At 44.3% G+C, this 14361-nt stretch overlaps 1 protein-coding gene across 6 annotated transcripts in view; it reads right to left on the bottom strand.

Moving 5' to 3' along the window:
- Positions 1-2399: 2399 nt before the first annotated feature.
- The window catches only part of GRID1 (glutamate ionotropic receptor delta type subunit 1), a 605033-nt gene continuing 593071 nt past the window's right edge, over positions 2400-14361 (bottom strand). For all 6 annotated transcript variants that reach the window (XM_068950711.1, XM_068950715.1, XM_068950709.1 and 3 more), the window contains one exon: positions 2400-4429. In XM_068950711.1, the coding sequence (XP_068806812.1) occupies positions 4001-4429 (429 nt within the window). In that variant the 3' untranslated portion in view covers positions 2400-4000. The remainder of the gene's footprint in view (positions 4430-14361) is intronic.

The following is a 14361-nucleotide window of genomic DNA, read 5'->3' as shown; positions in this document are numbered from 1 at the left end:
GGCAGAGCGCTGGGCGTTTTGCTTTGCGAGGCTAGTATCACACACGCGTAGCTGTAACTCCACGTAAAAAAGTTCTATCGAGTTTGAATTCTGAAATTAAAAAGCACAATTACTATTTTTTCCATTGCAATAGGAAAAACACGGCATACTCTTCAGAGATAACAGCAATGCATTCTCCGGAGCTAGTGGATTGCAAGGAAATGGAAGAAACTGAGTCACGTTTGGTATGAAAATTAAGTAATATCTAAACTAACAGATAAATCGAACAAGACACACTACCAGTGCTGTGCACAGATGTCACTTTTGCATAAGTTCATCAGCAAAAGAGCAGGATGAAAGAAAAGTATAGGCACTCGCTTTCCATGTCACTTACCACCGCCTTTGCAATGTAAACATCCTGCAGGAACTCCAATATTTGGGATCACACGTTATTCCCAGTTTTAAGCACATTCAGTGGGAAGTGCTGTTTGAAAAGCATGGGCACAGTTTGGTCTTGTGGTTTTCAGGAAGATGTGCAAATTTTCCACTTCATCTTATCAGATACTAAAAAACGAAGGGTCAAATCGGCAGGTGGTGTACATAAGCATAGCTCCACGAGGACTCGGCGCCGATGCTCATTTACATCACATGGAAATTATATTTCTCACTTCATCTGTGAATAACTCTGTGCATGTATATATATGTGTGTACCTATATATATATATATGCATGAGTGTGTGGTGAATATACATTATATAGAAATGAATGCTTTGAACTGTCAAAATAAAGATATAAATATAAAACAGGAGACAGAGTATGGAAATCATACATTCTGCATTTACTTTGAAAACTGAAATTTATGGGGAAAGAAACATTGTTTATGCTCAAGGAGAAACTCGTGATTGGCTTAAATAATCTAAAACTAAACCACTCTCACATGAAAGATTTAACAGCTTCCTGCCACGGTTGACAGGCTCAAATCTATAACTTGCTAACTTTCATATAAACAAATAATTACCAGACAGTGACAGACCCATTGTGGATTGCTGCTTTTACAGTATAGACCCTGGTGCAGCCAGGCACTTAAGAAGGTGGTTAGCTTTAAACAACTGAATAGGCCCAGGAAGTTTAGGGAGCTCACTCACCTGCTTAAAATTAGTCAAGTATTTAACTTGAAATGTGCATTTAAATCCATCATTAATCAGCAAAACACTTCAACCTGTGCACAAAGCAGCCGCTTGCTATAGGGCTTGATGCTTAAACAGTTTTCTGAGGCCATGTGGTTCGATTCTGCAACATCCTGATAATCGTAGCTGAAATCCTGCAAAGCCTTTAAACAGGTGAGGCATGCTCTGTGCAGGAGAAGCAGCAAGATCCAGCATCGCTTAAAAAGTGAAACCACACTTGCACGCTTTACAGCACATGGCAAGACTGAGCCAAGACAACAGTGAATATGCAACACGTAAACGTTAAGCCCCCAAATATGCTGTAGTCATGATCTTATGCACAAAGGCAGCTCAGTTTGAACCATTCTCCCCAGTGATTTAAAATGTAATACAAAAAGGTCTAAAATGTTTTGTGAGAGCAGTGACGCCTCAGTGAAGCAAGGGTCCAACCCGCTGCTCTGCGCCTTGCTGCAGCAAAATGAACAGGGTGCTTTGCTGGCGAGCAGATCAGAAGACCCCCAGCGTGCGCGCGAGCGCGTCCACTGTGGCGCCAGCTGGGCCGGGGTCCCCTGCGCCGCCCAGCCCTGCTCCTGTCTCTCACCGTGGGGCCCACCAGCGCGGCGGTGCAGCTTCCCCCGGAGCCTGCTCCTCTGCTGCCCCTGAAATCTTAGATGGGGAATAAAAAGAGGGATTTTTGCAAAGCAAATAGTTGAACGCTGCACCGTGTCTTGGCAGACGCAGAGTCCTCCTGCGTAGCGAGCTCTGCGATAACTAAATGGGGCGTGCATGGGAAGCAGGGAACAAAATACAGGGGAAGAAACGTCTGGTGGCCGTAGGGTTGTTAGGGTAGCAAGAGAAAAAAGTATGATGAAAGAGAAGTGAAAAAGACCTCAAGCTGGTGTGGGCCAAGTCTCTGAATAGCATAAATCTGGTCAGCTGACTATATATTATTCATTTTTGATTAGTCTGAAGCAAATGGCGCAATTTGTGCCTGACTGCAAAACTGCATTGTCTTCATCAAGCAGCAGCTTGACAACAGAGACAAATGAACCCCTTCAAGAACACGCCTCCTGTTTGCTCACCATCAACGGTCCTCGCTGGCAGGTTGCTGTGCTGAGTACGCTCCTCCAGTAGGCTGTCTTTACATCACAGTTTGACTTCCTTTTCTTCCCTACTGCTTAAACTGTAAAAGCAAAAATTTGGGCACCTTTATCATCTCATAAATATACCTATTGAGTAATTATGCAAATCAGATTAGGAGGCAATCAATGGAAGGTTTTTATTTATCCAAAAGCATGAACCATATTGCCTGCTGACTTTCTCGGGATGCAAACGCATTTTTACCCCTGTTCAAAGATGTTTTTTCATCCTAAAGTAGGCAGTGATTTTGCTGCACCGAGATCTAAAGCCTTTTCCAAATAGCAGTGCTCTAATAAAGTGAAGAAATCCCACAACAAAGGGAAATTGCCACCTCGCTGTAGCGATGCATTTGAGAAGATAGTCAATTAATTATCCCAATCCCGAAAGCTAGTGATGGCCCATTAGCAACAACGAGGCGGGGGGGGGGGGGGGGGGGAAATCAGGTATCTCGGGCATTCGAACTACTGTTTGGGAAGGAAACAATGTACTTTGGCCTTGTTTTGATCTTTTGTCATACGAAATTGCACTGGTAACATTTGCAGACCAAGACATAAAATTAGCTATATGCGGTGCTCTATTTTTGTCCTTTGATCGCGTTTCACAGAAAAAAAAAAAAAAGATATTTTATAGCCATTTCTACCAAGCTCATGGACATGGCCGTTAAAACGTTTCTCCTGATAAAATCAATGGAAAAAAGCAGAGCTGTGCTTACAGCCGTGAGCTTAGCCGTGTCATTCAGAGAGATGACTTCACCAGGGCGTGCTGCAGCCATCGTACAGAGAACTCCTTGAAGTCCTGAAGAGAGGCACCGCACCAGAGGGCACAGTCCCTGTAAGGACGCCGTCACCTCCCTCCCGCTCAAGCTGTCCCTTGTCTCACGCCTGTCAGTCATTGGTTCCTCCCCATTTTCGTTCGTGTACACAAGGCCCAAAAAAAGAGCTGATCACATTTTTCCTTAAAAGCTTTACCCAGGACCTGAAACCTCTGATTTGCCGAAGCATTTATATATATAATATATATAATATATATTATATATATATAATACAACGCAGAAGGTTAAATAAAAAGAGCCACACAGCACAGTACACATGTAAAAACACAATTCACTAATCCTGTGCTTTAACTTAGAAACCGTGTGGAAATTTAAATCCTTGTTAGATGGGAAAAGTTCAGGTTTTTTTCTGTTGATTGTTTGTTGGATTTTAGTTACAATTCAGGTTTAAAACATTTGTTACTGCTCTGCTAATACCAGCTGTTAAATTCTCCGAGTGAATTGCCATCTTGACTACAAAACAGGGCTCTGAGGAAAGGAGAGGTGTGAGCACGGTGAGCTTTGCTAGCAAGAAATGGGTTGGCGTTTTTTGGCTCTAAAAAAAGTAAAGGAATAAATGTTGAAATCCACGAAAAAAAAGTTGTACGGCCCTCAGTCCCAGTAACTGGTCTTCTTTGGCACTTGAGAACGATCACAAGTAGTTTGCCTTTTTATTCATATAGAACAAAATTTACAAAGTCATTCATACATTTTTGTTTGCTTTTTGTTTTTTACTGACTTCGAAAATTGGGAATATTCAAAATACACTTTTACCCCACTTCATTCTTTCGTTATTTACAGATATATACAAGAAAAATGTAAGAGTCTGTTTTTTTTTTTTTTTTTTTTCTGTTTTAAATTCTGTATTAAAAAGCTCTGCTGGTTGTCAGACTGTTTGTGCCGGCTATATGGACGTGCCGTGAGAAGGCTCCATCGCTTCCGGAATGACTCCCCCCGGCACGGCCTGGAACGACATTGGGATCGGTGTTTTCACCGGGCTCTGCCGAAAGAGCCCCCCGTTGGGCGACCGGTGTTTGCACTGTATGGAGGGCATGGTGGCCGAGCTGCTGAGGGGCAGCGGCAGGTTGCTGCCCGAGGCCGCCGTGAGTGTCCTGCTGGCGCCGTGCGCTGTCTGCTCTGGTAAAAAGGTGGTGACGGAAAGTTGTGTGTTCTGGTACTCGCGTACCGGCTCCAGGGTCTGGGCGGGCGGCATGCCGCCGATCTCCAGCGCTGAGATTTCAATGGACGCCGGGGAGATCTGCTTGTGGGCGATGTCTTCGTCGATCAAGCTGTTCATGCGCCTGTGGACCTGCTCCAGGTTCACTTCTTTATCCTAGTGAGGAGAAAACCAGCACAATCAGCCCCAACAAAACCACCTCTCTCCCCCCCGCCCCGCCCCGCCCCGCACCGCCTGCGGCACGCAACGGGAGCCGCTGCGCGCTGCCGCACTGCTGCACTTGCACGCACCCTCGCTGACTCCGGGCAACGCCGTCACGCGCCAGCCTCCGCGGGCCAGGGCTGGCAGTGGCGAGGCCGGCCCCGGCAGGGTGCGAGGTGCCTCACGGAGCTCAGACCTGCTGGCAGGGGACAAGGGCAGCTGGCCAGCCCCGGCGGTCCGGGCAGAGCAGGGGCTGCTCGTAGCCTGAACACCGGCGTGGCCGGCTATGAGCCTGCCGTGCATTTTGACACCTCACACGGAAAAAGTCTGCTTGTGGTCAGAGCTTGGACAAGCAACACCAGTCTTTAGAAAAAGGTATTACCACTTGCTGGGGATGTGTTAGCTAAGGCTCCCAAAGCAGGCTCCTCAAGGGACTGTCGGCACCGCTCGCCCAAAATATTTTAGCTTCCAGGAGGAAACAGGGTCACAGACGTTGCCTGTAAAACCTGCGGCAGCAGAGCCCTCCAGTGGGGGGGGGGGGGGTCTGCCACACGAGGGCCGCATTCGGGACAGCAGCATGACTCGCAGGGCAAAGTCAACCACCTGGGATGGTGTATGACAGGATTGTCATAGCGAGCACTGTATATCCAAAACAAAGGCAGTATATTATACCATTTCCCTGTATGTCATATAGCACAGCTGTGATCCGTAGCTGCAGTTCTTTGATGCAAGCACAGTATACAGCAGACTAGGAACAAAGCGTCTATGAAAGCCAAGCGATCCTGAAACTGGAGGAATGCTCTGGTGTGACAGAAATCTGCAATTACTCCGGACAGCCAGGGAAACCCTAGCTGAGGAAATGGGGCAAACTGAAAGTTTTGTTGTTTCAATAAGCCCTGGTTACCTGCAGGATATGCTACTTATGTTTAGACATTGGTTAAACCCAGGAACAGGAGCTTCAAAGATGCCCTGACTCATGCCGAAGACGAGGCTCTGGGAACAGAGAAGTGCAGAGGTGACTCAGTGCTGCCCCCGCCGCATCGTCTTTTCCCAGAGGGATTCAGGTGGAGCCCAGAGAATTACAGTAACATCCCACTGCTACCCACTGCCATGTAACTTCGCCTTCATGAACTGACAATCAAGTCAACTTCAAAGCCCTCAATTCCAAGCAGTGTCGAGTACAGATGTGAGTCCAACCTTGGGACTTAAAGCCACTCTTACATTATTAAGGAACCATGGGATTTGTTGATCTCTGCAAGGATTTGGAAGTGGGTAAGAGAGTTACATGCTGATGAACCCCAGCTGGTGTCCTTCACTTAGGTTAAATCCCCCTTAATTTTGGCTGGAGAGCAGCTGTTCAACAGCTACAGGGCTGGGCTGCAGGAAGCACATCCTTTGTAAAGCAATGGAAAGAAGAGTCCTATTCCTAGTTCATTTACACCAAAACATCCATTAAAGTCCCAGGGCAGCTCCCAGGAACTCTGGTGATAACGCCTTCCTCACCAAAAAAACTGGCACATGCTATTTTTTTAAATACTGCTTTTTCAGTCAAATCCTCTAATCCAGTAATTTTGAATTAGAGAAACTCAAAGGACAATAAATGACCAACAGACTTTTGTGGCAGAAAGAGATCACACAGTGCTCGATCGGATAGCTACTGCAACTACGTTAGCTCACAGCCCTTTTTAACAACAGTCATACCTGAATTATCAGCCTCTTCGTCCAGTAACTGTGACAATGCATTAAGCCAAAGATAAGGCAGAGGCTCTTTCATAAACTCTGTATACAGTTAGTAAATTAAGGATTTGTGCTATAAAGGCCAGAGGATTACATGGATTTAATTCATAGATTTTGTTTGTTTCTCTTCCATGAAATAAAACTGTGGGCTGCGGGGCAAGCGTGGGAAGCGTTCCTAAATTATTCCCAGGCGAGGACAACAGCTCTACTTACATGGACAAGTTCATTTTGCCTAACAGCTTGGACAGTAACTACTGGTTTTCCTCAGCTGTCCACCAATAAAAGCTTTGTGGCAATATTTCGCTCCTCTGCAACCTTCTGCTATGGCAGCGTGTGACGACATCACGTCCAAGAAAGCTAACTCCACGAAGCCCATATGATTCTTCTTTAGGTGCCCAGGGCTCCTCTCCCTTTTCTGTGCAAGTCCAAGGTGCAGCCAGCTTTGATTTAAATGCTTGAATTTACACGCTAGTTTGGCTAAGCACTCTGGCTAAGCACTACTATACAGAAAGGAAAACATAGAGAACTCAGGTTAGAACTAAGCAGATACTAGGAGAACGAATTTCCCTGAATAAGACTTTGGAGAAACGTTCATGACTCATTTGTGTTTTCCTGAGCTCTGCTAGCTTTTATTTAACGCTAATACTTCCATCAGATCACTTCAAGTGAAAAGGCACATCAACATTTTATTTGTTTCTATTTTTTGACTGCAAACTCATCCTCAGTGCATTCCAGGCTGCTTTGCTACAGGAACAAAAATAAAGTGACTGGGATAACTAGCCAACCCAGTGGGACCAGTACAGTTTCAGTACTTGCAGCATGCAGTTATTATCTGCATTGTTTGCAGAGGAAAAACGCATTTGTGAACGAAGGGTACCCTTCATTTGGAGCATCTGTGCTCAAAAGGTCATAAAATGCCAAGGATGGAATTCATCCTCGCTATATATCTACCTTAGTTCTGTTAAGACATAAACGTGAAGAGCCACAGATGGCATACTCTTAGCAGACATCGCCTGACTCAGAGAAGGAGGGTTGCTCAAGATCACACAGTCTGAACAACTGTCCCTTCCAGTGGCCTAGTGAGGGTTGCTGTCCCTTCCTGCAACGCACCACCCGTGCCTTCAGCTGCCTTTCTCAGAAATGCAGTGGATTTGCAGGTGCTTATGTTTCACAATCTATACTTTCATTTGAATTGTGCAAAAGTTTTCACTATCAAGAGAAAGAAAAACCTAACTCCTGCACGCAGTCATCACATTCTGTAAATCAGAAAACACTTTATGAATAAGGAGAGAAATAAATGCTTGGGATTTTTTTTAGGAGGGGCAGCGGGGATTTCGTTTGCACACCTCCCGTTCTTTGAAAAATTCTGTGTTAAGAACAACCTTCTGGCCTTATTAAAATGAGAGACTTTTTTTTTACTGGCTTCCAAGAGCCCGGACGTTCACATTATTCCTTCTTTCTCATGTTAAAAGAAAATGTTTGTAAAGGTTAAGGAAAACAATTCTGTCTCTGAGGAATAATAAAAACACATTTTTAAAGGTTCTTCCCTTTTTCTTTGTCTTATTGAATGAAGAACACCTAAAAAACAAAATGTCAAGCTTAGCACAAAATTGTCTTCACGCTGAATGAATGATTTTTCTAATGTCTTTTAAAAATGTAAGATAAAAATCATAAACATTTGAAAAGGTTAGTTTTTCCTTACCTACCAGAAGACCACCTTGCGTCCTACCACTGCCAGGACCACAGGTTTAGTGACAGTTTTATGGACTTTTCAGAAATTTTTGGTTCTACAACTGGAGCCTGAGGAATTTCTAAATTTTGTAAACCTGATCTTTTTCCTTTATTGGTATCCTGGAAAATTCTGTAACAAAACACGTGCTACTGAAAAGAAACAAGGTAAGCAGAAAGGGTTAACTGCTAACAAAGCCAGACACATAAACCTTAGAAGCTGCTTCCTGTGTTGCCTCCTTGTCACCTCAGCAGCCTCCTTCATTTTTAGTTCTGTAATTCTCATTAAATATGAGCCTTTTTTTTTGCATTTCCTGAGGTTTGTGAAATGGTAATGCAGCATTTCAAGCTTTCTGACACTGCGTCTGCTGCTTAATTCTCTATTTTTGTGTTCATTTCTCTTTGGCAAGAAACACTAAATTGAAAGTAATAAATAAATACAGATTAGCGCTTTTAAAAAATAAATAATTTCGCCAAGGAACGCTAATAACTTTAAATCCTAAATTAAGAATTGCTGGTAAGTAACGAACAGCAGCGACTATTGGGGAGCGTGACTGGGAAGGCCCCGCGTGCCGACGACGGCTCAGCGGGGCAGTGCCAGCAGCGGGGTCCCCTCCCAAAGGGACGTGTGGGGCGTTTGGGCTCGGCAAGGGCAGAGGCCCAGGCCTGGCCCCGGCTGCGGCGCGGGCAAGGGCAGCAGCACCAGCGAGGCTGGCGGCAGGTTCGGCAGCGCAGAGGCTTCCCCGGCCCGCGGCACAGCTGCCCGGGGACGCCTCACTGCTTTGCTTCACGCAGGTGTCCGGCTCTCGCTCCATGCCAGTTTCCTCAACAGACAGAATCAGCTCTAAACTTAATGCTTCATTCTCTGCGACAGGAGAACTATGAAGGTTTTCTCTCTTCCTTTCTTATACTCGATATGCAAAACTCAGGTAACGTTGCAATATGTCACGTCTCTGATGTGCTAGGCCAATTCAACTTCATTTTTCACATTTTGCTGCATTAGACAAATGTATGTGCCTGGGTTGCCAGAAGGAGATCAACTATTTTTCCCTGACTGCCTTCGTAACTTCATTTTCAATATTAATGTCATACTGCAAATAGATCAGTTGAAGAAATTAATCAGTGAAGGGAAGGAAAAATATCACGTGCAAGGAAAATGAATTATAAACACAGGCTTATCCTCCTCAAGCCTAAGGAAAACAACTAAGCAAACATTGCTTCTGGTCAGGAAATTATCTCATTCACATATAGCAATCTAAATGTCATTCTTCCCCAGTGAGTTTGAGCTCTGTAAGGGCAAACGAAAGGCAGATTTGTGATCACGAAAGACACGCTCAGCGGCCTCTGACTGGCAGCACAAGTGCTCAGTCACAACCACATTTCCACGGATCTGCAGAGCACTTTCCCGAATTGTCCAGGAACGACTAACTCCGCCTGAGAGCCAGCGCAAGAAGCAGTGACTCCGTTCAGGGCTAGCTAGGTTAATCCTGTGGGGAGAAATTACGGTCAGATAGAAAAGCAGATAGGATGATTTAAAGAGTAATCAACATTTTTTCTAGTTTACTTTTTGACTTTTGACGGCGGGCTCTACGAAACACACGTGCTGGCTATCAAGAGTGGAAGAATATGAAACTACCTGGGAGATTCGGAGCCCGTTAATGTTGTCAAATTTGAGCAATGACTCCCTGAGTGCTGCAGAGGAGCTGCTGGCTGCTGCTGGCCAGAAATCGCCCAGGTCATCACAACCACAGGTAACACAAACGCGCTCCAGGCACGCCATGCCTGGGAGGTTTCAAACGGAAGGCTTGAGAAGAAAACGTTTTCCTTAAAGACACTACGGTGGCCTCCTTTTCTTGCTCAAGATTTCTCTCATCTTATCACAGAAAGTTCAAGAGAAGCCACTTCAAAAGACAGGTAAAGACATTACCAGCTGATGAAGCCGTTTTAGTAAGTCCGGAAAAGGAGACAGACCCCGCAGAAGGATCGGGTACCTGCAGAAAGTCTGATGCTGAAACTGTGACAAAAACCGACAAAAACTGCATCTGCATCCAATGCATACAAAAAGTCACACTAGACCAGAGGAGAAGAAAAACACTCATGATCCTGACACTAAATACCAAGCCCTGAAAATTCAGAAACGTAGCCAGAATGGGCAGACAGCCACGTGCACGGAGGGACTACTGTCAATGTGCTGATACCTCCTGGTCAGATACAGATAGCTGGGCCAAGTATTAAAAGTCTGTTAACGTGGTTCTTAATAAGCCTCAGGAGACATGCAGAAAAATATACCTGAGGTCTTTCGGAGTCTTATTCATCAATCATGGAGCATTTCTGGTTTGGGTGACAATACGAAGGACAATCTTTCAGAGAACGAAACGAAAACGAGGTAAAAGTTAACACTACGTTTTCATCCTGTGAAAGACTTATTCAAGAAAAGTAAGTAAAGACAATCCTGTGATCAGGACAGGCGTTCAAAATCTGCATCAAGCCCCAGGCTCGGACAGACGTTCCTCGACCAGGACGCAGGCCAGACCCTCTGCTCCTCAGCACCACATCTGCGTACTAACACCTCTTAACTCATACACGCTTTCAGAAAGAGAAGTATCAATGGTTATGAGAGACAAAACGATGGGATGCGTGAAGCGCCTCTGAGGCACGTTCACGCTCAAACGGACAAACCGCATAATTAAAAAACAAAGCAAAGCAATTAGATGTTAACAGATAGTTTTCACGCTCAGGCATCCCCAGACTAGTTTCTTCTCCATTCACGTGGGAACAGAGAGCACCCCGCAGCTCCCAAGGTCTGTCTGCAGTGTTTCAGCCGTTTTCGGCTTCTACATTGTTTGTTAAGGAGAAATGCAGGAGGGACAGCTCTCCATATGTACATTTGCTTAAGAAAAGACTTATTTTGAAATCCTGAATGCATCCAGGCTCATTATCGTTACTTTCAGCTCCTGCATATGCAAAGCTGTAATTCTAATTTATTCCAGGATGCTCTCACAGAGTGGCAAAAGCAGACGTTAACTGGCTTGCTCAGGAAGAAAAATCAATGATGATATACCTAACGGACGCACCGGAAAACAACAACATAGCACTGTGTTATATTAACACAAGTAACCCCTTTTTAATACGAATCAGTTTGCCACGCTTATTATTCTAGAGATCCTGCAGTGGACAACGCAGTGATGTGCAGACAGATGTGTCAACAGATGCAGTGATGATGCATGTTTGCTGCCACTAATTCAACACAGGCAACTAACCTCGTCAAATAGCACTTACTGTTTCCTAAAATTTACTGAGTGGTTTTTGAGTGTACTCTACTAGACGCCAGTGTGACCGTAACAGTATCTTATTAAAAATAAGTAGGTGCGCGCCTCTAGAGTCCACTTGAAAAACTACTTTTATAAATAGGCCCAACTCTGCAATCAAGCTTCTGTTCTCATAAGTGGAAACAATACCATGTATTTTAAATTAGCTATTAACTAAGCTATCATCCATAATATAGCTGTTAGAAGAACACATTGAGACTGACATTGGTTAGTGGACGGTTATCCAACTGCATGGATAAAAGAAAATACGTTTTTTGCAGTGTATCAATTTCAATGCATGTGTATTCTTCAAAAAAAAAAAAAGAAAACTCATTGGAAACTATGTACAAAAGGCCACCTTATTCACTATGCGGTGCTCTCCCCTTCCCCAGAGAGCAGGAATTTTTTTATGAAGAGATATTAATATTCTTTTCCTCCTAAGCAAAAGTAAATCTGAAAAAAAGTGAGAAGTAAAAGCATACTGCAAAGATTATGTCAATGTGATAAAAAAAATCCTTTCAAATACATTGCCAAAGTTGTCTCCCACCCTCCCACAGCCAGAAAATGCCCGTGATTTGTAAAGACAAGAAGTTACTGCAAAAAAGCCAAAGATCAACAGAGTGACACTGACTTTATGAACTGCTACAGTAGCAGGGAGTTTCCTGAAGTAGTCCTCATCTTCCCACACTTGCCTTGTCCCCCTTTCCCAGGTCAATTTATTCTAACCTGAGGTCACAGCTAGCTGGGAATCTAATTCCAAAGACCGTCCCGCTCTCCAGGCCTGCAAGCTTCGCCAGGACAGGCCCAGGGAACAAGTTCACCACCAGGCCTTTGAAGCATACCAATGTAAACCAATTTAGCATCCTTTTTTCCTTTTTTCTCTCCAGCTGTATCCTCATGATACAGCGCTGTGCGAATAAATATGCAGGACACACGGCATCAGCGGGAAATTAGGTGATGGCAGGCAGCACAGCCTGCCCCTCAGTCACTTGCAGTGATCTACTCCCACGTTCAACATAACCCACATGCTAAGTGCAATCACAGGGAAACACAGGCTGGTCTTCACAACCAACAGCAGACTCAAACCCACAAGGTAAGAGGCATTAGTATCCTTGTTTGTCACTCATTACCAGACGGGGCATTCAACCTCATGCCGCGGTACTGAGGCTTCAGAACGCCTACCAACCTTGGTTCACAAGCATCAGATGCTGGCAACTCAACCACAAAGAAAATGAACGACTGGTTCATGTTACACAAATGTTTCCACAGCTTTCATGAGGTTAAAAGAAAGAGGACAGTAGGACAATGCACAGCAACATTTTCCAACACAAGCAGCGAAATGCAGTATCAGATGAATGGCGTTTGATGAGCATGCCAACGTCTCTGGAAAGGGACTCGCTCAGGAAAAGGGAGAGCTTGCACACAGGGAAACCTTCACTGTGTACGCACTGCATCTCCTATAGTCACAGGCATTCACAACGCCACGAAGGCTGCTAGGTTCCAGGGCATTTCCAGGGCAGAGGGAGAGGAGAGCAGGAGAAAACTAGCAAGGATTAACCTGTGCAGGCGTTTTCAACAAACCAGTTATCTGTACGTTCATTAGAAATTCTCACCAGGCTTCTGAGGCCCAGCCTCACATCAGTGGCCATCTCCAGATAGAAAGGGCAAAGAAAACGAGGGGAGAAAAAGAAGGATCAAAACAGTGAGGCTAATACCGTACTTAGTATTTCACTCTTTCTAATATAAAAACATTTTGACAAATAACCTTCTTGAATTTCTTGTCTGAAATAGTAAATTGTAGCCACTGCAGGGCTGAATAGGACAGCCCCATACTGAAGAGGACGCTGCTTTCAGAATTCACTTGTAACATCTGAAAGGACCCTGGCAGAGTACAGGTTATTCTTTGACAAAGTGAAGATGAAATTCAGTAAGGTTCTGTTCCAAAACTCACTAAAAGGAACGGGATTCTTTACATTGCTTTCAACAGCTTTCAAATTCTGAATTGTTGTCTAGTCCATAAGGGACACAAATTTTTCACTCTACTGAGCCCCAAGCAAAGCAGTGCTACACTTTAATGGTCTGATTCACTCCAGTGGAGCATCAGGCGTAACAGATTGCTCTATCATTCTCCTCCTTCACCCTTCCAGCTTATTCAAACCCAAATCTCAAACATCTCATTTTTCCTATGACGTCAGGAGCACAAAGCGAGCTGGCACAGGACGCCCAAGGTGATGCTCCTACGGCCTGTTCCTTGTCCACTAGTAGTTGCCTTGCATAGCCTCTCTTCTCCACTCGCTTCGGCTACGTGAAAGCCTCAGAAAACTATTACTCCTGCCCATTAGCCATAAATGTTTCCATTAAAAACTGAATTTTCAAAAGGTTTCAGCATCCTCCTTTGGGGCTGCACTTAGGAAACGGCCCGAGCTCCTGTTGCGGCTTGAGAAAAGCAGCGGCGAAAGCATTAAAATAGTTCAGCATATTGAAAACCTGGCCACCAGTTTCCCAGGAGAGAACGGCTAGATACGGAACACTTCTGAAAAACAGTACTTCCCGTACTGAGTAAATCGGATTTGGTCTACAAATGTGGTTACAAATACAGTTCTGAACTTAAAATAATCAAGGGGAAATATTCCAATTTTACAGAAGAATGGATCTATTTTCCACAATATTAGTACCTGGGATTCTGCAATATTTTGCTAATATTGAGAACAGGAAGCATAGCTTATTTCAGGTATTATAAAATGATTTAAATGCAAGGGATAAAAACATGTACAAATTGCTAGTTAATACTATTGCATGGCAAATTACTAATCATCTTTTTTTTTCCAGGATGAGATACAGTCAACACCTTTGAAAAGAAGCTGTTTAAACGTAAACTATACCATCTTATGTGTCCGAAACAGTTTTTGCTGCAGAGAAACTGTAGATCCATTCACCAAATCACTTCACTACACAAGTAGCTTTGGGGTTGTGCTTTCTTTATGTGTGCTGGTTTCAAAGTAACTACATTTTGATGCTAAACCATTAAAATGAACGGCCGTTTTTTAAGTGATTTAAGTGCGGTCAGGATCAAACTCTTTCTTCATTTAATGTGCAGGCTTGAACGTTTAGTTG

Source organism: Struthio camelus, chromosome 7, assembly GCF_040807025.1.
Source record: "Struthio camelus isolate bStrCam1 chromosome 7, bStrCam1.hap1, whole genome shotgun sequence".
Lineage (NCBI taxonomy): Eukaryota > Metazoa > Chordata > Aves > Struthioniformes > Struthionidae > Struthio > Struthio camelus.
The sequence above is the reverse complement of the archived record's forward strand: the minus strand, read 5'-3'. Positions and strand labels throughout refer to the sequence as shown.